The sequence below is a fragment of the Leptosomus discolor genome, chromosome Z (genome assembly GCF_034619465.1).
Source record: "Leptosomus discolor isolate bLepDis1 chromosome Z, bLepDis1.hap2, whole genome shotgun sequence".
Lineage (NCBI taxonomy): Eukaryota > Metazoa > Chordata > Aves > Leptosomiformes > Leptosomidae > Leptosomus > Leptosomus discolor.
In genome coordinates this window covers 52,310,489-52,338,216 of record NC_141419.1, presented here as the reverse complement: position 1 = coordinate 52,338,216, position 27,728 = coordinate 52,310,489, and the positions used below count along the sequence as shown (strand labels likewise).

The following is a 27,728-nucleotide window of genomic DNA, read 5'->3' as shown; positions in this document are numbered from 1 at the left end:
CACATTTCCAGCTGGCTTTCAAGGATGATGGCAAGTATTGGAGGGAAGATGGGTGCCAGAGACAGAACCTGCTGTCACTATACCTCTGAGGTTGTTTGGTGGTATATGTGTCTGCTAAATACTGAAGTAATTTTTACTGCTGATCTGGCATGGCGGAAGAGTTGATGAATTGTGGCACACAGGGAGGAGATGTCAAGTCCAGGGTGAATTTCAGCTGGAAGTCTTGAGCTGTGATGTAGGGATCCTGGTTCATCAGAGAGTGATGTTTGTCTTGGGATTGTTTTTCCCTGGTCCAGTGTGGATTGAGTGCTGGTCTATAATGTTGCTGCTCCATGAAACAGGCTTGAGTAAAGCTGAACACTAGGCTGGAGAGTGGGGAGTCGAGTGACTTTCCAGCCAGGATAATGCATCTCAGTAATTCCTGGGCTGTGCAGGGGAACAAGCTAATCATACAGAGTTTTCCACCACCATTGTGTTATCAGGAAAATTGTCAGGGGGGCTGTGGTTTGCCACTCTTTGGCACTTAATATATCTAGGTTGTTGTACTGGTCTTCCAGCTATAATATAGTATTGTAGAGTGGCTTTCTCGCAGCAGGAATGCCTGCATAGAGGGGGTTCTATGGCTCTAAGTTAGAGCATTTAGTGTGCTGGAGGAGCCTATGTGCTCCTATTGCTGAACGGAAGGTGGAAGGGACCACAAACAATTTGCAATGGCAGCTGGAGGTGAGACTGAAACACCCTGACCTCAGAACTGGCCAGCTGTGTGCAGACCTCTGAGCAGAACGGCAGGATGCTGGCTGTGTTCTTTTTATAGGGTGATAGGCTGGAGCTAGACAGCTGGGCCTCTCTGAGCCAGCAGAAGTCTGTACCTCTTTCTCTCGTCCCCTCAGCTTTCTGGTGCAGAAAGAGGAGCCATGTGGCCCTACTGCTGCTCAGCAGGTTGGTGCCTTAATTTTGAGAGGTTATGTGGGCTGCAGGGATGCCTCTGGAAGGATATCACTACATGCAGTGGCCTTCCAGGTCCTAGCACTGACATGCCCATTACAAGCTTGCCTTGTGTGTTTCACAGTTGGTTTACCTCCTGCTGCTTCTGCATAAATTCACCACTTAATCTTTCTATCTGTTGATTGCTATGAGGATCTATACTCAAAAAAGCCAGCTGTGGGAAAGAGGGAAGTAATCCATTGCTTTTACATGTCTTTGCTGATTCAGTAGTGATGACTTTGACCTAGTTCCAGCAGCTGACAACTTCATGGAGACAGAAGAGAAAGCTGCATGCTGTATATGCAGTTCATGTCTTGCAATATTTGTAGATTGGTATGTCACATATGAAGATACTACAGTATTCCTTGTAAAAGTTATATTTGCGTCAGTGAACAAGCATTAGCTTATAAAAAGTATTAGGGAAACAAATAATATTAATAGCAGTAGTGAGATATGTGCCTATGTTTACACTTTCTTTTTGTCATTGTGTTTTTATGTTCAGCCAGCAAGTCTAATTAAAGTCTTCAGACCAATTAAGGTAATAAATGTAGGAGACAAGGAAGAGGTATATTGTTTAACCTCAAAAGGTAGTAAAAATCTGCATAAGGCTAAATGTTGGATAAGGTTAAATTGGATAGTGAAGGAAAACAAATTATGTAAAAATGAATGCAGTCTTGGAGTTTGCAAGGGTGGCAAAAGGCGACAGGTGAAAAGAGTCAAAATGCCAACAGCAGATTTGTTGCCTTACAGGTTCTGACTTTAAATACGAGTGACAACTACACAGTAGATACTGTGATACTAGAGGATTTTTCTAAATTACTGAGCCGGGTCCAGAGCAGTCCATCAGTTTTGCACTTGCATGTCTGCCATCTTCGTGGGAACCATAATATCTGTGAATGGAATTCAAATGCCTACTTGATCACATCCTCTGGTCTCCGCATTTTCTGTCTCTCTGTTCTACACATCTTCTGTCTGATCTCAAACTGTTGCTGTAGTCTACCAGTTTTATTTAAGTAAATTTAGGTTTTCTTGTTACATAAGTTGAAATGATTTGTAAAGTTCTGAAATCTACATTATATGTGTGTACATATACAAAAGTATGAAATATATGGTTATCATTGTTAAGTGATATTTTATGTACATGCATATTGCTGAGAAAGAGATTGTGGACCTTCTGTCTTTGGAGAATTTCAGAACTTCTGTGGACAAGACCCTGAATAACCTGGTCTAGCTTTCATATTGCACTGCTTTAAGCAAAAGAGTGATTTGTCCTCAGAGATTTCATGGAACCTAAGTCTTAATGTAACTCTGGTGTTCAAAAACTGCCCTGGAGTCTGGGTGTTGCCATCAGACCTATGTTAACGTTACTATAGTGCATTCCTGTAAGGACGGTAGTGCAGGATCTAAGGTACGGCTCTGTCAAGCTGGAGTGCTTTTCTGAGTTCTGTGCAGTAAGTGACTGTAGAGTTAGCCTGGCAATAGTCTCTAAAGCATGCAAGCCATCCCTCCTTCTGCAAAAACATGAAAGAACGAGTAGGGCTTTGTTCAGATCATGTACATATGTATATAGTTGGGCATGGCTGAGTGAGTCAATGGGCGAGAATTATATTGTGAGGACACTAAAGCAGGGCTGAATACTGGTGCTGATGAGTAAGGAGGACTGAATTGTGGTTGATTCTATAGATTGTCCTCTGAATTTTCACATGGGTGTGTGTAGGGGCCGAGTTAGTTAAGTCTGTATGTGAACACGGAAGTACAAAGACACTAAGCATAGCTAAAATAGCATTGCACAATTCTGTTTCAACAGTTGGGCCACCATAAATCCAGCTTTCTCACTACTGCATGGTAGCACTGACATTTTCTCAGCCTTTTCTTCAAAACTACTCAGATAAGGAGAGAGGTCTGTATTACACTTTTTTACACATCGAACTTAAAGCAAGCTTGCAACCAAACTGTTAGCATTAGGACTGTTCTAATGTAATCTATATGTGGAAGTGAAACCTTCAATAGACACAATAAGGTTATGCAGTTTATCATGCTTTAAAGGGCATTTTAACTCTAAATGAGAAATAAGGCACAGTAAGAACATTTATTGGAACTTCTCTAAATGGCTTTTAGCCTGATTAATGAGGAGAAAGGATCTAGAAAGGAAAAACGTTAATCTGTGTTTCTCTGTTTAACCATCAAGTTCGCTAGTAAACTTCTGATTTGCCATTGGAACTTGTGGTGGCCAGTTTGCCATTGTATTTGCTTGAATCGCTGAAGAAATGCCTATTCTTTATTTTTTACAAGGTCCTTTGCTCCCCAGGCTCGCTGATACTCTTTGGTGTAGGAGACATATTTGTGTCTCTAAATGTCTTTGTATATCACCTTTCCTACCAGCAGTTGATGATAGTGTCTGATTCTCAGACATTCATGCAGAGCACTACTCTGTGGCAAAGAATATGATTTGACTTCTCATTCCTTTGCTGCCCTATGTCAGTGAGCCTGTATCCTTGACTAACAGTATGCTAGGCTCTGTGTGAAAGTGGAGGAAGTGATGTGAGGCCTGACAGCTGAAAAAGCATATGGTGGATTCTGGTGATAGGAAAGGCAGGTACAGATCTTCCTGGACATGTCAGTGTTTCTGTAAATGTTACTGTAAAACAGTCCATTGACAAGGAAACAGATATAAGGTGTGGTTTTGGAGTAGTTGTGCATTGTGCATGAAGTGTAGAAGATTGTTTTACAAGACATATTCTGCTAATGGCAGTGCATGAGATAGAAATATTAGTTTTGTTAGACTTTTTTGACCTGTTTTTTTGAAGGGAACAATACCTATTAACTGCTCTGTCTCTGTCTGTCCTTCCTTCCATAACTCTTGGATTCTTTGCAGATGCTGGGAGGTGTACTTTCAAATTTAAAGTAGTTGAGTGGATGGGTCAAGGAAGGACCCTTTCCTTACTGAGGAGTAAGCACATAGAATTCTGTTTTTAAACTTGCAGCAGCAGTGTCTGTGTGGCCTGTGTTGCCCTATGTCAAGTAGGGACACACATGGGATTGCGGAAAACTGCAATTACTGCCTGGGGAATCAAGGGCATAGATGAGAGAAATGGGGAGGTAAGAAGGCAAGAACTGTTGTTTATATATCAGCTTGTTAGCTGTTGGGTCCTGTCATTGTGGAGTGTGTGGCCTTGTTAGGGTTAGGGTTAGAGCAATTAATCTTCTCTGAAAACTAAGCCTTGTGTATGGGGTAGTAGCTCTTTAAATGCTGTTAGTAATACTGTCTTTTATTTCCTTTTTTTCCCCGACACCTCACTATCAGTCCACATCTGTCTTAGAAATTTAGGAGCTTCCTTTTGCAATTTGTGTTTCAGTTACATTTTAGACAAGGAATGAGTCCCTTTCTGGAAATTAAAGCTATGAATGAGGCCTGTGGTTTCTTCCAGGGGCAGAGGTGATGCAGGGCTTTCCAACATTCAAGTTTAGGAGTAGAAGGAAAGTCTGTATGCACAGCTTAATCTGTCAAGTAGTCCTCTAGAACCATGACCTGAATTTCTGACTCAAGATATTAAAAATCCTTCTTTTACTCTTTGTGATCCTTTTGGGAATTCGACCATGTATGGATCACTGTATTTGCAGGTTTTCCAAGGCTGTGAACTTTAATTTGAAAAAAGGCGGTGCTGAGGCTATGGGGAGGATTACCCAACAAGTTCTTGTACTCAGTGCTTCATGGAAGAAAGTGTAAGTGCAAGTCTCTATTCATTTGGAAAACAACTCTAGACCAGACTTTGCAGTCCTTCTGTAGCCAGGCTGAGCTTTATCCAGGCATTATTGTCAGACACATTTCTAATGTGTAGTTGTCTCAGCATTAAATGAAAATATTATTTTTAAGGAAATGTCTGCCTAGGGCATGTTTGGGATATGGTATCTGGAGATCACTTGGTGACAAGGAGAGGAATTTGGTATTTGTCAGAAATTTCACATGGTTGTTATAAAAAATCAAAACAAAACCCCACTTAATATAGAGTGACTTCTGCTTTAGCTAGTGATTGGTCTTTTGTGACTATAAATTCTTCAGAGAAGATAAGTAATTTTCATTACATTGTGTTAAATGTGTTAACCATGGTGTTCTTTGACACTAATGCACAGTTCATAAGTGCGCTTGTCTTCTGCATCTCTGCTGACAGACACATGTTCTTGTCTGTGATATTAGTGGACTTAATTGCCAGTCACAAAAGCAGAGAGAGGAATATATGGTCTGTCTTGTCTTTTTTTTTTTAAATTTAAGTATATAATAATAATATATTTATAATGTATAATAATAAATCTCTCCCCAAAAAATAGTCTCCCATAATAGTTTCCCAAAGATTTAACTGGCAGGAGAGGTCTTTTGTTGTTTTGCTTCATGTTATTTATCGTAATTCCTTTGGGATGCTTCCAGAGTAGGGTATCCTTAATCACAATAGCCATAAATCGGTCAAATAACAAATAGTTCTGTGCTGAAATTCCTGTTTCAAGGATAGATCTGTTGTATTTCTTTCCAGTTCAAAGAGGAGTTATCCCTGAAGACCCAGTTTATTTCAGTGTTGTAAGTTCTCATTAGTTTATTTTTTGTTTGTTCCCTTTAAATTGTACTTTTTAGCCAGATAGAGGTATCTTCAAAATTACGCATTTAAGTATGTTCTTGGTTTTCTTCCTGTGGCTGCATGTGCAAGTAGTGCTTTTGCATATGCAAATACTAATTTAAACTTGTATTTAATGTAATAATATAAGTAGGTCTTAAATGGTGTTTTTTAAGACTGTAGAAGAACAAAGACTATGCATCTACAGTGAAGCTTGCAGCTCAGTAAATGCGTATTAGAGGGATAAGCCAGAATCTCAGCTTGTATTTAATTTGAGGGGGTGATGGTGGTGGTTGTTAATGGTTTTTGATCTTGTACCTGCTAACTGACTTTTTAGCTAAACCTATGGTTTTTAATTTGCCATCTTGATGGTAACTGAACCTTTCTCCTTTGTTTTTGCCATTGTGTTTTAACAGATGACCTCCTAGGGAGAACTCCTGTGAGTGATCCCTAAATCTTTGTTCATCTCTCTGGTAGCAGAAGTTCAAATACAAGTTTCACTTGCTTTTGATCACTGCACTTCTATTTTTGTTTTGGAGTTACTCATGCTTCAAGTTATTTCTACTATATCTACATGATAGAAAATCATGTCATGTATGTATGGGGTGCCATAGGATGGGCTTGTATAGAACAGGAACCAGTAGTTCTAGGAGCTCACCATCCACTCTGATAATTTGCATTCTGTTAAGAAGTAGGCCACAGGTCTTTAACAATAGCCTTGACAAACGCAGCCAATTGAGACATGAATTTGGTATCTGAATGGCTATCTGAGGCCAGGGATTCCCTGGTGGCTATGATTCATTTTGACAGGTAGGACCCACATGAAAGGTGGCTGGATTTGACAGAGAGGACAGGCAAATTAACTGTGTGTCACTCCAGAGGTCAGAGCCTGTGTGTGAATGCCCTCTCTAGCCTGCAGTTACAAAACCTCAGTGTGTTAACGTGCTGATTGTGTCTAAGGCAGATTTGTCTAATGCTGTGGCAGGTACAGCATTAGATCCTGGGTAGCCTGACTAGTTGAGACTTCTGGGAGGGATGCATTTGTAGATGATGGATGGCATCCATTATCTTCTCTTTCCTGTCCTTTGTCAGTCACTAACATGTAAGATCAATTTGGAGGCCAGTTGAACAAGTTCAGCCATTTGGCTTGGAAATGCACTTAACCCAAGATGTGGGAGGGGCTCTGCATGCAGGCCCTAAGCTGGGATTTTCTGTGCTGGTCTTGGCCTCTGGACCACAGAAAACAAGGGACTGACTGACACCAGTTTGCTGGGCAGTGGCTGAAAGGTTGTTGGGGAAAAAAAAGGCAACGTAAATATCTCTGCAGCGCTTGATGAGCCCTGATGAACATGGAGACACTTTATCACAAAGAAAGGCCTGTTCCTACAAGCCCATGGGGAAGGGGTGACAGCATGGTGGTCTCACAATTAGGTCTTCCCCACATGGCACAGAGGTGATTAAGATAATGATCTGTAGAGCCCCACTGCACGTGGAAGGGATGTACCTGGCGTACTTATAGGCTTGTGAAAGGAACTTGCATGTAAGATTGGCAAGCTTGTGCTTTGTGAGGATGACATGAAGGGGTATAAGGCTACTGTATTTGCATCCTCTGGCACGAAGCAAAAGTTTTGTTTATTATGTGTACCATGACTAGTAGACTCTTGTACTCAGAGCCTTGTTGTTCATCAAAAGACTTTGCCTGTACTTTGTCTGACTCGGACCTACAGCATATATGCTTGGAAGACGAGCTTGCTAAGTGGTAAAAGTAATTTCTGGGGAGATGCCACAAAGACTTGCAGAGTAGGAGCCCTTTTTCTGTCTGAGATCTCTGAGAACAGGAGAAATAATTTTCTGTAGTGAGATTGTGAAAAGGAGTTCAGACATTTACAGTAGGTAAGTTATAATAGAACTAAGAGGCATACTTATCTGATGTTTTTGAAGCCTTTTTGAATGAAGGCTTTTTGAAAGAGGTAGAAAAACTAGAGACTTCCTCGATGTGAAGAATTTATAGCTGTTAGCAAGTATAGAAGAAATCAAATTTTGGCGCTGGTCAGCTACTATATTTAGGCTCAGAACTAGAAAATTTTAGTATATATGGAAAAAGTAACAGTCACCTGGGGAGCCCTCTGACGGCTCAGAGCACTAAAGCTACTTTTAATAAGGAAATATAGATAGACAGCTGCAGGAGGGTGAGGCAGACTGCTCTTTCTGTCTGAGTGCTGAAAAGTGGGTTTGGGATTTGTTTGGGAGTGTGGGTTTGGTTTGTTTTGTTTGGATTTTTTGTTTGTTTTTTTTTTGCTTTGGGTGGGTTTTTTAGAGGGTAGTCATTTGGGGGAGCAGATTTGCCAAATCTGACAAATTTGATAGGTGACGTGATTAAAAATGTAGTTATGGTGAGCCATATAGAATCTCATGGTGCTTGTGCCGCTATTATTCATCTGAAGGGTGGAGCGGTTTACACCCGCTGTCCAAGCTAGGGGAGGTTTTCACTCCAGGGATTACTATAGTGGATATATTTCCAGCCTCAGTCTGATCTAGTACAGATTTATGTATAACAAAATGTAGTAATAGTAATAAATATAGTAATGAAATAATGTGGATTTGGACCACCTTCTTATTTTTTTAAATTTCCTTCTTAGAAATTAGCTTTTGCTTTATTAGACTTCTTCTGAATAACAAGTTAGTTGCTTTAGTCCTTCAGTTCATGTTTGGTACAGTAAGCTCTTGAATATATTACTGTTATGCTTAAAGCAAATCAGTCTTGATTTTTATCTTGTTTGATAGCATTTTATGTGTATAATTTTCCTCCTAGTACATTTTTGGCAAATGGAGAAGAAATATCAAATAACTGTGTTAAACTGCTTTCTGTTCATGTTTTAGTACAATTATGCTAAGGATTGGCAAGTACTACTTGTCAGCATTTGTAATAGGAGAACAGCACAGAGCCAATGCTATCATTCGGCAGCTCCTGACAGGATTGCATCAGAACTCTAAATAGATGGCATTTCAGCTGCAGCACTTTTGGAGATAAACCTATCCTTGTGACTAGGAAAAATAGAAACAAAATTTGGAGCTTCCAAGCCCCCTTGCTTTCTAATGTTCCTCACCAAGGTGGGGGGCTAGGTGCGGCTGGGTGAGGATTCTGAGATGAAAACTCAATAACAACAGAGTGTTATTAAGCAGGCATTCTTTATTGCAGCACTGGGCAGCACTGGGGATTGTTCCACCGTGAGTGCTCCACCAGAGTGGTCTCACAAAGTAGCTTAAGTAGAGCTTAACTTGTGCATATTCATTATATTTCTCAGAACTAATTATAATATTTAGTACTTTCCTAGAACTCATTACTATATGCTAATGATTTTGGAACATGCGCAGTTAAATTGTAGTAGGGGTCTCTTCTCCCTCTGGTGGTCGTCTGTAGTCTTCCTCACGTTGTCCTTTGTTTAACCCCAACCTGCGTGCATGCTCAGTTGTCCTTTGAACATTTTTTTATGTCTCCTGGTCTCATGCTGTGCTTGGGCGTTATTCCAAGTTCCTGTCATTTACATATGTTGGTATGTCTATACCTTCCAGACACCAGAGATCACACAAACTGTTCTTCCTTGACACAGACACATGATTAAGTTCCCTATATCTTAACTGGTAAAAGTATTATTCTCTAACAAACAATGTAAGCTACAGACAAAGGGTGTAAGATCAAATGGTTCTAAAAGACTAAACTACATAGTTTAAAACAACCAGACTTAACATGGTAAATACAAGAAAATCTTAGCCCTATCAAGAGAACGAAGAAATATTTAATGTCAAAATAGCTGACCCAAGATAGCTGCTTTAATGCAAAGACCCAGCAAGAAGCATGCTTTTACCTAGGTTTAAATCTTAGCCCTATTACTGCTGCTCGATACACATTGTTGTCTTCCTTGTGTTTGCAGCTGCTGTTATGTGGTTTCCTGCTTGGGTATATATTGCCAGACATGGGGGAGGGGACTGTTTTCCCTTGGGTTAACTGTTTTTCACAATGATGAGGCAGTAATTTTGGACATTGAGTTAAAGAAAGGGTTATTTTTTCCTCCCTCTATTATCCATGTCAGCCTGGTGGTTACTGGTCAAACAGAAACTTCCAGTCACTTTAAACTTCGAGTGGAGTGAAACACAATTAATTTATAGTTAAAACATCAATCCCAGGTACTATGGTATCCCAGCTGTTAAACTGTGACTGCAGGACAGCTAAGTCTTGCTCTGACACATCTGTGTGTTCAGTGATTACAAATACATCTGCTACAATGACCCTTCTTTGGGATGCACTTGTGAGTGATCTGTAGTCCAGGGATTGGGAGCTTTCGCTGAAGAATGTTGTGATTGACTGGTTTTTTTTGATTTGGTGTGTTGGTTTGGCCCTGGCCAGGTGCCAGGTACCCACCAAAGCCACTCTGTCACTCTCACCCCCTCAGCTGGACAGGGGAGAGAAAATATAACCACAGGCACGTGGGTCAGATAAAGACAGTTTAATAAAGAAAATAGCCGCGTGCGGAAGCAAAAGCAAAACAAAAGATCTTATTCTCTACTTCCCATCAGCAGGTGATGTCCAGCCACTTTCTAGGAAGTAGGGCTCCAGTACATGTAGCGGTTGCTCCAGATGACAAATGCGAAACGAATGTCCCCCCCTTCTTCCTGTTTTCCCCAGCTTATATTGCTGAGCAGACGTCATGTGGTATGGAATGTCCCTTTGGTCAGTTTGGGTCAGCTGTTCTGGCTATAGCCCCTCCCAAGTTTTTACCCACCCCCAGCCTACTGGGGAAATGTTGGGGAAACAGCCTTGATGTTGTGTGAGCCCTACTCAGCACCAGTCAAAACACTGGTGTGTTATCTAGCATGATGAGGGCTGCATCTCAGGCAGACCCATTACATTTGGTTTGGTGGGCTTTTGGTTTTTTGGGTTTTTTTTTTTTGTAAGCAAAATAAGTAGTATAAAATCACAGTGTGGCAGTGTTGCAGGGCCTGAGTAGTGACTCCAAAGTGTGTTAGATGTTTTGCTCCCTAATCTTAAAGGAGATCTCTGCCTTTCCTAACACAGAGTTCATTTACTCCATGGCATTTGTGCAGGTGTTTTATCTGTAAACAATTGTGTGTCCTTTTTTTTGCTCTGTCTGGTGGGGTATGCTGGCAGCAGGAGAGAGAAGCAGATGCAGCTTCAGTCTGATAGCTGCCAATGTAGTCCTGGTTCTTTGTTGAAAAGTTTTAAGCTGTTGGATGTGCTGGAGAGAGTGCAGAGAAGGGCAACAGAGATGGTGAAAGACCTAGAGAATAAGTCTTACGAAGAGCGGCTGAGGGAACTGGGGCTATTTAGTCTTAAGAAAAGGAGGCTGAGGGGAGGGAGACCTTATTGCTCTCTGCAACTACCTGAGAGGACATTGTAGAGAGGTAGGTGCTGGTCTCTTCTCACAGGTAAAATTGATAGAACAAGAGGGAACGGACTCAAGCTACACCAGGATAGGTTTAGACCAGACATTAGGAAAAATTATTTTACTGAAAAGGTTGTCAGACATTGGAGTAGGCTGCCTAGGGAGGTGGTTGAATCACCATCCCTTAATGTGTTTAAAGGTCGCTTATATGTGGTGCTTGGTGATATGGTTTAGAGGTGTACTTGATAGAGTAGGGTTGATGGTTGGACTTGATGATCTCAAAGATCTTTTCCAACCTGAATGATTCTTTGATTCTGTGGTTCTAATAGCAGTCTACTGTCAGTCTTAATGGTGCTGGTCTTAAAGATGTAAAGTAACTGGTGGGACAGAAAGAGTCTTGGTTAAAAATCACTCCTAAAGAGAGTAGGCCTTCAGGGCAGAACCCTTTAGGCTAGCCCTTCTTTGAGTGAAGGGTTGGACAGGGTGATCTCCTGGGGTCATTTCCTTGCCTGTGCTTTCTCTGCTTCAGAATCTTTTTGCCTGTCCTATATTACATCTCTGTGCTCTGCATTAATTCTCATATGAGGATTTTTTTCTTTGCCCTCATCCCCTTGTCAGCTTGTAGAAATGAAGATTAACTCTACTTCTTCAATAACAGGGAGGAATAATTCCTGTTACTTTAATTAGCTGATTGAAAAGCCTATATAACCAATGGAACTTACACAGCATGTAATGATTTTGAAGGGGTCAGGGGAGTGTGGTAATGTAGGGTAAGGGGTGAGATTTTCTAACCTTCAGGTTTTTCTAGTCTCATAATGGAGGAGTAAAACTTGTTCTTCTGATGGATAATTTCTTTTTGCTGTCTTTTTTCCTAGTTCACAAAATACAGTTAAATATAATGTTCATTTGAGAGAAAAAATGGCACAGATGTGTTCAAGGAACTAAGTTTTAACAAGAACCTTGTTTTGTCTCTTATTGCTTTTTAGCTGAGAACTAAAATTACAAAACTTTTTATTAATGCAGTTGTAACGGGTCTGCATGGCAAGGTTTTGGTAGCGGGGGGGTTACAGGGGTGGCTTCTGTACGGAGCTGCTAGAAGTTTCCCCTATGTCAGATATAGCCAATGCCAGTCGGCTTTAAGACAGACCTACCGCTGGCCAAGGCCGAGCCAATCAGCGACAGCGTTTTTCACCTCTGTGATAACGTATTTAAGAGAGTGAAAAAGTTGTTGTGCAGCAGTAATTGCTGCGAGTGAGAGGAGTGAGAATATGTGAGAGAAACATCCCACAGACACCAAGGTCAGTGCAGAAGGAGGGGCAGGAGGTGCTCCAGGCACCAGAGCAGCAATTCCTCTGCAACCTGTGGTGAAGACCTTGGTGAGGCAGGCTGTCCCCCTGCAGCCCATGGGCGGTGGAGCAGATGACTGCCTACACCCCGTGGAGGGACTCCACGCCAGAGTAGGTGGATACCTGAAGGAAGCTGTGACCCCATGGGAAGCCTACACTGGAGCAGGCTCCTGGCAGGACCTGTGGCCCGTGGAGAGAGAGAAGCCCACGCTGGAGCAGGTTTGCTGCCAGAGACCCCGTGAGGGGAGCTCACACTGGAGCAGTCGGTTCCTGAAGGACTGCACACCATGGAGGAGACCCACGCTGGAGCAGTTCATGAAGTACTGAACCTGTGGGAAGACTCACGCTGGAGAAGTCATGGAGGACTTTCTCCCATGAGGGGGACCCCACATTTGGAGCAGGGGAAACGTGTGAGGAATCCTCCCCCTGAGGAGGAAGAAGTGGCAGAAAACAACAGTGTGATGAACTGACCCCAACCCCCATTCCCTGTTTTCCCCCCTGTGCCACTGGGGGGGAGGAGGGAGGAAAATCGGGATCAAAGTTATGCCCGGGAAAGGAGGGAGGGGTGGGGGGAAGGTGTTTTAAGATTTGGTTTTATTTCTCATTACTCCTCTCTGAGTTAATTGGTAATAAATCACATTTCCTTTCAGTTGAGTCTGTTTTGCCCGTGACGGTAAATGCTGAGTGATCTCCCTGTCCTTATCTCAACCCCACAAGCCTGTTATTTTTTTTCTCTCCTCTCTCCTGTCCAGTTAAGGAGGGGGAGTGATAGAGCGGCTTTGGTGGGCACCTGGCATTTTGGCCAGGGTCAACCCACCACAGCAGTGAAAAGAAGAGTCTTTGAGTATTTCTTTGAAAAAAATTTAGCAACATTTTCAGCTGTAGCTGATAAACCTAAAAAGCAGACGGGGTGAATTTGTGCAAATGAAAGTGTGCTTTTTTTCCTGTATATTAGCAAACTCTCTGATAAGAATTGCACTGGATTGAATGTGCTGACCGATGGGATCTTTCTAGTTTGTCCATCCCAATTATTCCATATCTTGTGCTAGTCAGAAATCTTTTGACATAGAGAGTCTGTCTTTGTGAGGTTTCTGGTATGAACAGGAGTACACTTATATTTCAGTACGATTTAATAACCGATTTATGGCAATTGTTTATTTGTCCTCTGAACTGAGACTCTACTTCGAAGATGGCGTAGGATGCAGCTGTGTGGCACTTTTTTGCTGGTAGGGTGTTGCTGCCTTCTGGTTTGCCTATCTGACTGGATTAACAGTTACTTTCCTGTCTTTCAGGTATTGATGGCTGATGACTACTCAGATCCATTTGATGCCAAAAGTGAGTTGAACAGAATGGGAAAAGGGGAGAGCACTGGCTATATGGAACCATATGAAGCCCAGAGAATAATGACTGGTAAGGAAAGACAATTGCACATGTAAGCTTTAATTCCATTGGCAGTTCACATGGAGCTGGTACGAAACAAATATCCTTTGGCATGCAAATCCACGTTTCTGAAGATGCTTAGGTAGTCAACAGTAAATGCTGTGGAGGCTTTTCGTGTGCCTGCACATGCCTTGATATCTAAAAATACTGCTCTGGACCTCACAATTGAATATATCTATTTGTACTGTCATGTGGGAAACTGAAAATGTGAGCAGTGGGAGTTGAAGTGTGTATTGTTCAGCCTGGCAATGTCAAGGCCAATCTGTGTACATAGTAGGGGTGGCCAAAGTATGACATTGTGTTAGTTCACTTAAGAACAGTTGATCAATTCGCTTATGGTCTTTTTTTTGCTCAATCACATTTGGACTTGTTGGTCCTCTCTCTGATGGAGGAGTGCTGCAAAGCTACATCTTTGTGTAGCATCCATCCTTTCTTCCTCGCTGCTTTGATGGGTTTTTTTGTACCAATGGTCAAAATGAGACATTTTAGGATGCCCATCAGCCTTTAACTGCTATTCATGGTAGCGTCCTTCCTTACCTGTCATGTAGCGAGGTGGTTAATGGTATATCGTTGTAGGAGTTTGGACTGTTTGAACCCCTTATCTTGGCATTATGTGACTGTATTGTCCGTGTATTTTCCTTATATTATCTGCATCCATTTCCTACTTGTTGGCTGGGCAGTCTGTAAACTGTCTGGGGTATGGGGCCATATGTTTTTAACTTATGATGATTTGACTCAGTCAACACGCACCTTTGTGCAGATAAATTGTGCATTTCTCAGATTTGTACAGCAGGTCCTCTTTTTCTCGTTATGAGGTAAAAGTCACTCTTGTGCCCAGTTAAGTTGATTGTATGCTTTCCTTTTCTATTGGCAGCTCCTGATTTGGGCCCTCAGAAAAGATTAATCAGTGGGGGAAGATGAGGCTGTTGGATGCAAAGATCCTTTTTCCATGCAAGTGTGCCTATTTTTCTTTCCTTAATTAGCATTTCTGAAGAGAGACACAGGAAATGGCGTGTGGACTATATTGTTTGGAAGTTTTAAGTATCTTACAGAGAGGATGGAAGCTTTTATTTCTCATTTACTGTAAATCTGTTCATTCTAGTTGAGTAATTTCTCAGAAAAACAAATTGATCCCAATAAGTAGTTCTTGCTCTTTATACAGCAGTGACAAGCATTTGTAATTTTAAGTATGAAGTTTACAGTGCTTTGATTTCTTTCTTCCTGTGTTTAGGACAGGGTCTTATTCTATTTTCTTTTCTGGGCTAGCCATAATAGATGGGATGGTTTAGTGAACAATACTGGATGGCTTAGCTAAAGTAAGGGACAGTAAATTTGTGTACCCTTGCAATTACAAGACACGTTTTTGCCAACTTGGTGTTTGGTGCAGCAGGTAAGCTGTTATATCTGCTCCGTATGTTATTATAAAGCAAACATGAACGGCTCTCAAAGATGCTTAATGCACTTTCAAAACTGGGGTTTAATTGAGTATAATGATATAGCAAGTGTTCTGAATGTGCATTTGATTGAGCCAGTAGAAGATGCTTGAGCCAGTAGAAGATGCTTGAGCCAGTAGAAGATGCTTGAGCCAGTAGAAGATGCTTGAGCCAGTAGAAGATGCTTGAGCCAGTAGAAGATGCTTGAGCCAGTAGAAGATGCTTGAGCCAGTAGAAGATGCTTGAGCCAGTAGATGATGTTTAGTGTTTTGGGATCTGGGTATTTGGTTTCCAGTCATTTTGTCCTAATGCTGGTCGAAATAGAGAAAGTATTCCCATAAATCTCGGTGAGGTCTGGTTATATTCCACTATATTCAAGCATGTGGGTTTATGTTTGGGTTTTTTATTGCCCAGATGTTGCCTTTGCATTTTACTTGACAATTGAAAATCCAAAGGCATGTTTTTGGAGAGTTTTTAAAGATTCAGTTTGTATTTCTCAGGTGAGTTCTGTTATGTATCTACCACTTCTAAAGAAGACCTTTGGACTGCAGTTTGCTTGGCCTCAAAATGTTTGTTGCTTTGTTTGTTATGTTTGTTTGTTAGCTGTGCTGTCTGATAAACAAAAGAACCTTATATGGCTATTGATTTAGCTTAGCTGATCTGATGAAGTCCTTCTGACTGTATTTAACATGGGTTAGTCCCAGAGACAGGGAATCTGCATATCCTAGCAGAATGCACTGTAGAAGAGCCAGGAAACAAAACAGCTTTTTGTCAGCTATTCTTTGTTTACCCATGTACCCTAACTCTTGATCAACTCTGGAAACAAGGTGTAAGGGCTAGTTTGAAACAGGAGCCTAATGTTTTTGTGCATGCTGCATGCTCCTTGAATTAGTAGGGGATTAGGCAAAAGCAAATGTCCCTATGAAATAAAAGCCTATTATTTCAGTTTGAGAAGCTAAGCTTACACCTGAATAGAAACATACACTGTCTGAAATAACTAATATGTTCATTCAAAACTTATTCTTCTTCACTGAAAGCTCTGTGATTTTGCAGTTGTGATGCAGTTGGTTCTCAGCTGATGTTTAATTTAAAAAAAAAAAAAAAAAGTCTTTCAGTTGATGATTTCAGTAACCTATTGAATGATCTATCTGATTCCATGCTGTCTGTGGTTAGAATTGGGCTCAGTCAGGCTTGGAGTTTCTTCTGCTGATAGAATTCACCAAAAATACTGTTTTCCCAGATTTGTGGTTGTGTTGATTGAAAGAAAGCAGCCTTTATGTGAAGGTTTGGAAAGGCTTTTCAAGGAAAGGATTGACATGAGGCTAAAGTAGAGCATGTTGAGAACAAATGCATGTTTATAAGAAGCTGTCATCTCCTGGCAGACAAATGGATCTGCTGGACTGTGCTGACACTCATGAGTGTCTGTCCTTATGAGGGAATGCCTGGGAATCCTGCTCCTGGTGTGCTGTGTGGTGTAAGCGTCAGTTTGAAAGCATTGCCCCACGTCCTATCACTGCATTCCCTGATAAAGAGTCCCTGCCCATCTTTCCTATAGGCCCCCTTTAAGTACTAGAAGGCTGCTATAAGATCTGCCTGGAGCCTTCTCTTCTCCAGGCTGAACAAGCCCAGCTCTTTCAGCTTGCCCTTGCAGGAGAGGTGCTCCAGCCCCCTGATCATCTTCATGGCCCTCCTCTGGACCTGCTTGAGCAGGTCTGTGTCTTTCTTATGCTAGGAGCCCCAGAGCTGAACACAGAATTCCAGGTGGGGTCTCATGAGAGTGGAGTGGAGGGGGTGAATCACCTCCCTCAACCTGCTGGCCATGCTTCTCTTTGTGCAGCCCAGGATGCAATTGGTTCTCTGGGCTGCGAGTGCTCATTGCTGGCTCATACTCAGTTTTTCATCCACCCAGGTCCTTCTCTGCAGGGCTGCTCTCAATCCACTCATCACCCAGCCTGTATTTGGGCTTGGATTGCCCACATCTCAAGCCCATCAATGTCCCTCTGGATGGCCTCCCTTCCCTCCAGCATGTCAACTGCACCAAACAGCTTGGTGTTATCAGCAAATTTGCTGAGGGTGCACCCAATCCCACTGTCCATGTCTCTGACAAAGATGTTAAACAGCACTGATCCCAATACCGACCCCTAAAGGACACCACTTGTAACTGTTCTCCACTCAGACATGAAGCCATTGACCACAACTGTTTGAGCACGACCATCTAGCCAATTCCTGATCCACCGAGTGGTCTATCCATCCAAATTCATATCTCTCCAATTTAAAGACAATGTTGTCGTGCAGGACAGTGTTGAATGCTTTGCACAGGTTGAGATAGATGATGTCAGTAGGTCTTACCTTATCCACCAACCCTTTAACTCTGTTGTAAAAGGCCCCCAAATTTGTCAGGCACAATTTGCCCTTAGTGAAGCCATGTTGGCTGTCACCAATCTCCTCCTTATTTTCTGTGTGCCATAGCATAGTTTCCAGGGGGATCAGCTCCATGATCTTGTTGAGCACAGAGGTAAGACTGACTGACATGTAGTTCCCCAAGTCTTCCTTTTTTCCCTTTTTGAAAATGGGGGTTGTGTTTCCCTTTTTCCAGTCAGTGGGAAGTTTGATAGACTGCTGCGACTTCTCAAATATGATGGTTAGTGGCTTAGCCAGTTTATCCGCCAGTTCCGTCAAGATCCATGGATGGATCTCATCAGGTCCCATGGACTTGTGCACCTTCAGGTTCCTTAGACAGTCTAAAACCTGATCCTCTCCTACAGTGGGTGCTTCTTCATTCTGCCAGCCCCTGCCTTTGCCTTCTGAGATTTGGGCAGTGTGGCTGGAGCACTTGCCAGTGAAGACAGAGGTAAAAAAGTTGTTGAGTATCTCAGCCTTCTCCATATCCTGGGTAACCCAGTTTCTCATTTCCTTCCAAGAGGGCCCACATTTTCCGTAGTCTTGCTTTTATCACTGATGTACCTATGGAACTTTTCCTTGTTGCCCTTGGTGCCCCTGGCCAGATTTAATTCTGTCATGGATTTGGCTTTCCTAACCTGGTCCCTGTCTGCTCAGACAATTTCTCTGTATTCCTCCCACACCAGTTGTCCTTGCTTCCATCCTCTGTAGTCTTCTTTTTTATTATTTGAGTTTGTCCAGGACCTCCTGGTTCATCCACGCAGGCCTCCTGGTGTTTTTGCCTGACTTCTTCTTTGTTGGGATGCGTTGCTCCTGAGCTTGGAGGAAGTGATCCTTGAATGTTAATTAGCTTTCTTGGGCCCCTCTTCCCTCCAGGGCTTTATCCCATGGTACTCTACCAAGCAGTTCCCTGAAGAGGCCAAAGTCTGCTCTTCTGAAATCCAAGGTAGCAAGCTTGCTGTGCATCCTCCTTGCTGCCCTAAGGATCTTGAACTCCATCATTTTGTGGTAACTGCAGCCAAGGCTTCCCTTGAGCTTCATATTTTCCACCAGCCCCTCCTTGTTGGTAAGAACAATGTCCAGTATAGCACCTCTCCTCATTGACTCCTCTATTGCTTGGAGAAGGAGGTTATCATCAACTCATTCCAGGAACCTCTTCGATTGCTTGTGCTGCTGTGTTGTCCCTCCAACAGATATCAGGGTGGTTGAAGTCCCTCATAAAGACCTGGGCTTGTGAACGTGAGGCTGCTCCTGTCTGTCTATAGAGGGCCTCATTTGTTGAATTTTGCTGGTCCGGTGGCCTGTAGCAGACCCCCACTATAATGTCTACTGTCCCTGCCCTCCCTCTGATCCTGACCAATAAGCTCTTGGTTGAATCCTTATCCATCCCCAGGCAGAATCCGTGCACTCCAGCTGGTCATTGACATAGAGGTCCCCCCTGCCCATCCTTCCTAAAGAGTCTGTATTCTTCCATTCCAATGCTCCAGTCATAGGAACCATCTCACCATGTCTCTGTGATGCCAATAAAGTCATAGCCCTGCAGGTGTACATGTCTCTTAACTCCCCTTGTTTATTCCCTATGCTACATGTGTTTGCATAAAGGCATTTAAGTTGGGTCCCAGATGAAGCTGAGTTACTGGCTGGAATTCCTTTGTGCTTCTCTTCAGGTGCTGTCCCCTCCCACGGCAACTTTAGTTTAAAGCCATCTTCACCAGCTTGGCAAGCCTATGACCAAAGATGCTCTTCCCCTCCTTTGAGAGATGGACTCCATCAGCCCTCAGTAGACCGGGTTTCTCAAAGGATGGTCTAAGTAGCTGTACCCCTGGCTGTGGCACCAGTCCCGTAACCAATTGTTGACCTGCCAGATTAGACTGGGCCTTTCAAACGCCTTCCCTTTGACCAGGAGGATTGATGAAAAATCTGCCTGCGCTCCAGTTCTTTATCGCCACTCCCAGGGCTCTGTAATCCTTCTTCATACCCCTCAGTCCTCCTGGCTGTATCACTAGTGCCCATGTGAAATGAGCAGTGGATAACAGTCAGTGGACACTACTAGGCTTGGGAGTCTCTCAGTGACATCCCTGATACAAGCCTCCTGTAAGCAGCACACATCTCTAGAGAGTATGAAGGAAGTTCTCTGTGATCTTAATATCTGACATACTGTATCCTGGAGTATGCATGGAGTGAGATTCTAGCCTAGGAGCTATCATGCATGCATACATGCGTGAAAACAAGTAGAGGTAGGTAAGAAGATGCTGATTTCTAAGGATCTTGAGAAGTAAGAGGACCAGAGAGAAAAAAACAACCTGCCAAGAAGATACTGGCATTTCTGATAGTGCCTAGTTTGTGAGCCAGCACAGGCAAGATGCAGGAACAACCACAAAACCATGGATGAAATGCAAAGAGTAAATTTGTTCTTGTGACCTTGCGAATTTCTGCAGCAGCACCCGGGTGGAGGTATATAAGTCAGGACACTCACACTTGCACAGTCCTTGCTAGAGAACGGAAAGCTTTTGAACCTGCTGCTTTTGCCTGGATATCAGGATTTTTTTCAGGCATAGTTTTCCACTGTGCTTTGATCTTTCTCACAGCAGGACAGGAATCTCAAGCATGTTCAATAAGGTGCCTCTGAGTCTATCACAAGCCTAAGTTATCTGAACACAGGTGTTCTACTTGTCAAGCACACAGAACTAAACAACAACTAGTATAAGTGTTTTTGACACCCTACATGTAAGTCCGTTGAGCATGTTTACAATCCTCCTCACCAGTCTTCTGTTATTTTCCTGCACCTGGATAACCACATCCTAGCAATAAATAGATGAGGAAGGGTTGGAGGCAAAGCGAAGAGGCAAGAAAAAACAATGCAGGATAACATTACTGTGACTGGTGTTCCTCAGAAAGCTGCAACCCCGTGTGCTGATTTACAGCTGGGCTGTTTAACAGCTGAAAGGACTCTGTTCTCTCTTGGAATAGCAGTATAAGTTGTTCCCTTGCAAGGGCTAGACTGTCTATCCAAGTGTGTTGTAAGTACGATGTTTCCACTGCTTTCTTACGCAGCCTTTCAATTCTTACTCTTCCCCTAGCATCAATCTGTAGCTGCTGCAATAGCTGCTGGAGTAACATGTGGCCCATCACAGAAACAGGCCTGTGCTGCCTGACCAAGCCTGTAACCAAGCATCGTTACTTGGATCAGGTGTAGGAGGTAATTCATGCTTGAGAGAGAGGTCCCCAGAGGAGCAGTGGCTGGAGATACTGCATTTGAACAGAAGTGAATGGTTGAGATGCTGTCAGGCCAGAGTGGTGGTACCCATAACATCCAGGCTCTTCCGTCATCCGTTCTTTTCAGGGAATGCTAGGGGAAGAGAAGTTGGATTCCACCTGAGTATTTATTCCTATCAGCCTACACTGTCTGTCAAATACTGGAGAGGGGTCTGTTTCTTTTCTGTGGTAATCCCTTACCTGAGAGGAGGAAAGATGCCCTTAATTGCCCTTAATTCATGGATATGGCTGTGCTGGTGGAAAATGTGGGTATTTTTTTTCCCCTTTAAAATCTCTGTGAAGTCATAAGGCCCTATCCCAGCCATACCATGTGAGCTGGAAGGGTTACTGCCTTTCCCCTTTCTCCTGACAACTGCACAGCTTTTCCAGGTATCTCTGCCTCTCAGAATGAATTAAGTCAAGTCCTCAGACTACATGAAATATTTACAATCAAATGCCAAATCAAGGCAGTCTATATCACAGCCATCTATGTGCTGGATCACAGAGTGCATCTAAAACTCACCTTTGGAGGAGGATCCAGTTGGAGATATGCTGTCAGCCAAGTTGTTACACAAAGATCTGGATGCTCTTTAAGGTACGATAAAGAATACTGGCTACAAAAATGATATAATGGACTGCATCTGTGCTCTTCTTAACTTGCTGCTTGGCTTTGAAGGGAGCCCCTTACCTCCAACTCACAATTTTTTGAGTACAAGGTGCCTAGCATAATATATGCTATAGTATAAAAATCAATTTTACAATAGTAAAATTAAGGTCAGTTCAAGTCTCAAACTCATTTGAAACCTCATTATCAAAAATGCGTGTGGGGTGTTCTGTGAGAGGGGAAGTAAAAAGAAGCATTATCTGATGGGCCTGCCTACCTTGAGGGATGTGTGTTGGCAAAAACACTTCTGTCTTTTCCAGATCAGGAGCTGTGTTTTCTGTGCTCTAGAATGGGTAGCAAAGGACAGTTGAGGCCCGATAGGCCCTTGGTTTAGACAATGGTTTGAAAGTTGAGTTAACCATATAGTACGTCAGTGCCTTGATTTCTTAGTGGCCCAGAAGCACCTCAAGTCAGTGCCCTGCCTGGAAGTTTGAATGCACGCCATGTTTTTCCTTTGCTTTTTTGGGCATCACCCGGCACTGTGCCAGGGACATCAGCCCTGCATCTAGCTTCTGTATCATGCATCTGCCTCGAATATACAGTAGACATGGAGAAACCCCTCTTCACGTGTTTCAGAATTCTGTAGACTCCAATGGTTAGCATTTCTGAAAATAGTTACTTTCCTTCAGATGTAACATGCCATGTAGTATTTTTCATGGAGCAAATGCTGTATTGTGAATAGACTTCAGAAGGTTGTCATAACACTATTGATAAAGTGTACACTGTGCCTCTCTTCTATTTAGGGTAATTTTAGAGGCTACTCAGGGCATAAAAAAAAATATCTCCTTCTGGACAGTCAAAGGCAGGTGTTTGGGGAAGTGTATTGATGCATTTCTCACAAGAACCTAGTCACACAGTCATCCTGGAAACTGGGCATTTTAGATCTTGTAGGTGGGATATACTGACTCACAAGATTGGGGAAAGTGCTCAATGTGCATTGAGTCAGTCTCAAATCAGCATGCTTCCCGTACCCCTTGAAGACTGGAAGATTGGAGTAGGTTGCAAAAGGGCTTCTGGCCATAGATGGAAAGCTGAATTCAAGTTTCCCAGATGTAGGTAAATCTGAACAGAACATGTCCTTCCCCATTGTCACAATTTAAGCCCACCTGGCAACAAAGCAGAACATGGCCACTTGCTCACCAGTGGGATGAGGAGGAGAAAATATAATGAAAGGTTCATGGGTCAAGGCAAGAACAGGGAGGATTCACTCACCAATTATGGTCGTGGGCAAAACAGACTCGGGGAAAAAAAAAAAACCAATTTAATTTGTTATCAGTCAGATCAGAGTAGGATAATAAGAAATAAAACCAAATCTTAAACACACCTTCACCCATGCCTCCCTTCTTTCAAGGCTCAACTTTGCTCTTGATTTCTCTACCTCTTTCCCACCAGCAGCACAGGGGGATGGGGAACAAGGGTTGTGGTCAGTTCATCACATGTTGCCTCTGCAGCTCCTTCCTCCTCAGGGAAGGACTCCTTACATTCTTTCCCTGCTCCATTGTGGGGTCCCTCCCATGGGAGCCAGTCCTCCACAAACTTCTCCAACACAAGTCGTTCCCATGGGCTACAGTTCTTCGTGAACTGCTCCATTGTGGGTCATTTCCACAGCATGCGGTCCTTCAGGAACAGACTGCTCCAGTGTGGGCTTCCCGTGGAGTCACACCCTTCCTCGGGTGCAGCCACCTGCTCAGCATGAGGGCTTCCGTAGGCTGCAGATGGGTATCTGCTGCAACATTAACCTCCACAGGCTGCAGGAGGACAGCCTGCCATCTCAGCGTGGGATGCAGGGAAATATCTGCTCTGGCATACCTTCCCAACTTCTTCTTCACTGACCTTGCTGATAGTTGTTTCTCTCGCATCTCACTCCTCTCTCTTCTGCAGGTTTTCCAGCAGTTTCTTTTTCCTTACTTAATTACGTTATAACAGAGATGCTAATACCACCACTGATTGGCTGGGCCTTGGCCAGAGGTGGGTCCTACTTGGAGCCAGGGAAGCTTCTAGCAGCTTCTCACAGGAGCCACCTCTGTAGGCTCTCCCCCGCTACCAAAATCCCACCACACAGACCCAATACACCCATGCGAGCCCTGTCTGTGTAGGACAGACTGAATAGACAAGCTTGTGTACGTGCTTCAGGGGTGGGTGATTGGTGCAGGAGAAGAATCTGTGTGCTGGACCTGAAGAGCTGGAAATGTTTTCTAGGGATGCCTTAGAGCATTTGGATCATGGCAGAGAGATACCTGTTGTGTTGCCTGTGTAGTTCAATGTTCATCAAACTGGGTGATGACACATCTGTACTATCAGCAAAGGTGAATAAACTTAGAGAAGTGCTTGATGAGGAAGGGCAGAGTCTCCATCCTAATAAATATGAGGATTCTGTCAACAGGAGATTTTTTTTGAGGTTAAACAAGGGGGATATTAGAGAGAATTCCAAAGGAAAATGCACAGCGTTTTCACAGGCTCATCACATTAGCATCCTCATTCCTTTCTTCTTTTTCTGTGTATTTATCATCCTGTCCCTATATACATCATCCTGGCTACGCAGTAGAACAGCAGTGAACAAGTTTAGCTAGCTCATACCTCTCTTTCTGTGGATGTGGAAGGCTGAGCCTCCTCTCTAGATGCAGGCTGTGCTGGAAGAGCAAATGCCTTCAAGCACTTCACTGTTTCTTTTTCTAGGGACTGTGGTAAGAGTCTGTGCCTGAATCACAGTGGAATCTCCAATGCGTGACAGGCAGCCTAGCAAAAGCAGGGCACCTGCCTTAACTGTGAGCTCCCCATGGACATCATAGGAGCAGTAGCTGCAAGCTATCACAGAAATGCTGGGAGTGTGGGGAAGACAGCATTCCCATGAATGTACAAGTACTTCAAAAGGTCTTGGGTGTCAGTTTCCCTTGTAACGGGAGAGGTTGGTTTTTTTGTTCAGACATGTAACTTCATCTGAATAGTGACTACAGCACATTGGTGGTGAGTCAGTTCTTGTAAAATCGTTTACCCTGTGGCCTCTGGCATCTTGCTTGTTGGCACTGAGTTTACCACTGCAAATAATGTAAAAAGAGCAATGATAATTACTTTGATAAATATTAGGCTACATAGATTAAACATTCCATGCTGTATGTGCTAAAAAGAATATTTCTGGTCTGTTGAAGGTCACTGAGCCTAGCAAGCCAACACGTGATCTTTAAGCACTGTGGTGGATCTGCTTAAGTTTTACTGTCTGCTTGTATTTGAACATGGCAAACAGCTGAAGCCAACACAAAAGGCAGTGTGTAAGCTCATCAGCTGACATAGTTTTCAAAAGACTTTAAGCTTCTTCTCTTGTTCGTGCATTTGCGTGTGTTCCAGTTTTAGAATTTCTTTGGGGGTCTAACACTAGTCTAGCCATGACTAGAAATCAGCCCAAAATGAGAATTTATCCATCATCAATCCATCTCATATGGTATTGTGTATTCCTCACTAGAAGTCTTATGTTCATTGTTCTACATGATGGACTTTCTAGCGGAAATTTTAAGATTTTTTTCCTTAAGATAACTGTGAGAAAAACTGCAAGGTAACTCTTCATTCCTGAAGTTTGATGTGTATGTGGTCTCAACTCATTGTTTGCAATGTGGAGAGCCACTGAGGAAGATTGGAAGAGGTTCAGTAGCACACAGAAGTAAGCTTGTGACTGACAAGATTGGTTTATTTATGTGTTGCGAGTTTCCTAAAGGGCTCCACTGGAAATCTTGGGGACCTCTTCCTAGAGCTGGCAAAGAAGGGGATATCTGATGTGTCCTGAGCATACTCATCATTTGGAGCATAGTGCTAAGTGTTACTGTGACTGTGTGTGTTCGTAGAGCTTGGCCCTCACCAGCTGCTAGCCTGATTGTAGGGCAGAATTCCCTGCAGCCTAGTAGAAGCAACGGACATGTGTTCTAAACAGCTGTGCTCCTTTAAAATATGCTAGAAGTACTGATAGCATCTGTTTCAAGTTGTTTCTTACTTCATTAGAAATTTGAACAGACATTTTATTCAGCAATAATTTAAAAGAAAGAAGTTGTCTAGGGGCAATTATAGAAGAGAACGTCTTCCTTTGTGTTATGTCTGACGTGCATGGGTTGAGGCGTGTTTGAAATAATGCTGGATCTGCTTCAGTACAAGTCCTTACCTTCTCTCTGAGCGTAGCAATAGATCTCATATGTGCTATGAAACTGTATCACTTGAGATCAATGTCCAGTTGCTATGATGATCAGTACTTCTCTTTCTGTCTTCATGGAGCACTTCATACCCCATCTGTGACTGTGAGGGGATAAGGCCAGAATGTATAGAGTCTTAATTCTCATGTTGAGAGAGACTGTGGTATACTGTGGTTGCTATAACTAAATGCATAACTAGGTGTGGAAACCAGCTGCACATAAAATGAATAGCATTCCTCTATGTTTAAGTTTGTCTCCTCCCTTAAAATAATTTAAGGCATTATCTGTAATTTTAATATTATGGCTGTGGTTGCTCCTCTGGATAATGCATACCAGCTTACAAATCCATGAAAATAAAAATCTAACTCTTCTTTGCTACTCTGTACAACTGTGTAACTGTAAAATTGGCCTTCTCCTGAAAAAGTAACCATCCACCCACCTTGCTTTGGAATAGAAGTTAAAAAGAGAGAGACCCTGTGTCTTGCCACTCAATGCATCAGTTGCATGCCCAGAATGTTGTTTCTTAGTTTCAGTGTACAAACTTATTATCCAGAATGGATAGATTTAAGCCAAGATTTAAATGTGAGCTGTTTGTTGTTTGTTTTGTTTTTTTTTTTTTCTGTTTCAGCACTGTTATGCTGCTCTTATAACTTAATGTGGTCTTGGAATGGACTAGGTGGTGAAAATTGAATCACAAGCCTGAATATAAATTGAGGGGTTTTTCAGTTTCTTGTCACTTGTTCTCATTAAGACACAACTTACACCCAAGATAATGGGAACAAGGTGTCCAGAACTTTGGAAAGGTAGGTCAGCTTCATGATAAACTAGGTGAGGAGGAAGGAATATGTGGAAGGAACTTAATTTTATTCATGCAATTTACTTGTTCAATGCCTGATGAATCTGGCCTATGTTCTTCACAAGTGAAGTGAAGGAATGGATGTTTGGATGGTTGCAAAAGAGAAACCATTGAGCTCAAAATGCTGTTAAACCCTTGCCTCCAGTTTGCAAGACTCCCTGCATCATATTGATAAAGAAGCAGTAGTTTCAAGGCACTTTGATCAAGAGGGTTACTTAGACAAAACCGATGTGCTTTCCTAATACAAGAGACATCTGTAATGTGCTTATTCCTTGGCTCCTGTATGTGCTTTGAACTACAGCATTGCCCTTGGCATAGAGGGTTTTGTTTAAGTTTCTTAAAACGCTTCTTCAGTTCTGTCTGTTTTAGCCTGCCGGTTACCACAGGTCTTCTCTCTACCCCATCCTCTCACCTCCAGACAGGTTTCAAGATTTTGAGCTGCTTTTTTTTTAAGGACAGTGGTCCTTTTAATATTGGATGTGGATTGACTATCGCTTCAAGACAGGGATGCTACTGGCAGCAGTTTGAGGAGCACTGAGCTCTGTTTGGTCCAAGACAATCTGTCGTTTTAGAACTCTAACAGCTGTCTTTTGAGAAATAAAAAAAGGGAACTGTGACCCTGGAGTGAGAAGAATTCAGTGAAATCTAAATTCACTGGAAATGGTGAAAATCTTTTTCACAAAGGTGAAAGAGCTCCTTGTTTTCTTGTTTCATATCTTGCTGGATTAAGCAACTTGCTGCCACTCTGTTCAACGTCATCTTAGTCTCCCTCCCATCTCACTCCCACCCTCCTTTCCCCACCCCTACCCCCTAGTACCAGATAAGTGAACATAAGCTGAAATGAGAGGTTCTAACTAAATGTAATGAAAAAAAAAAAATCTCACTGTGAGGACAGTCAAATGGTGGAGAAGGTTGCCCAATGAGAATGTGTAGTCTCCATCTTTGAAATTTTTCAAGACTGAACTGAGGAACCAGAACCTGAGTAACCTTGTCTAACCTCACAGCTGATCCTGCTTTCAGTAGGAGATTCAACAAGATGACTTCCTGAGAGCTTGTTTAACCTAATGTTTATTGTAAACCTTGTTTATTGTAAACCTTGTTTATCCTATGATCCTGTGACAAATCTGTAGCTGTTCTGTGAAAGAGAAGTGGCTGTGAGAATCAGGATATCC

General features: G+C 42.7%; 1 protein-coding gene across 1 annotated transcript in view; it reads left to right on the top strand.

Moving 5' to 3' along the window:
* Positions 1–27,728, top strand: part of SHB (SH2 domain containing adaptor protein B) — a 78,600-nt gene that overhangs the window by 4,667 nt on the left and 46,205 nt on the right. Inside the window, exon 2 of the mRNA XM_086479966.1 lies at positions 13,629–13,746. Coding sequence (XP_086336092.1) covers positions 13,629–13,746 — 118 coding nt within the window. The remainder of the gene's footprint in view (positions 1–13,628; positions 13,747–27,728) is intronic.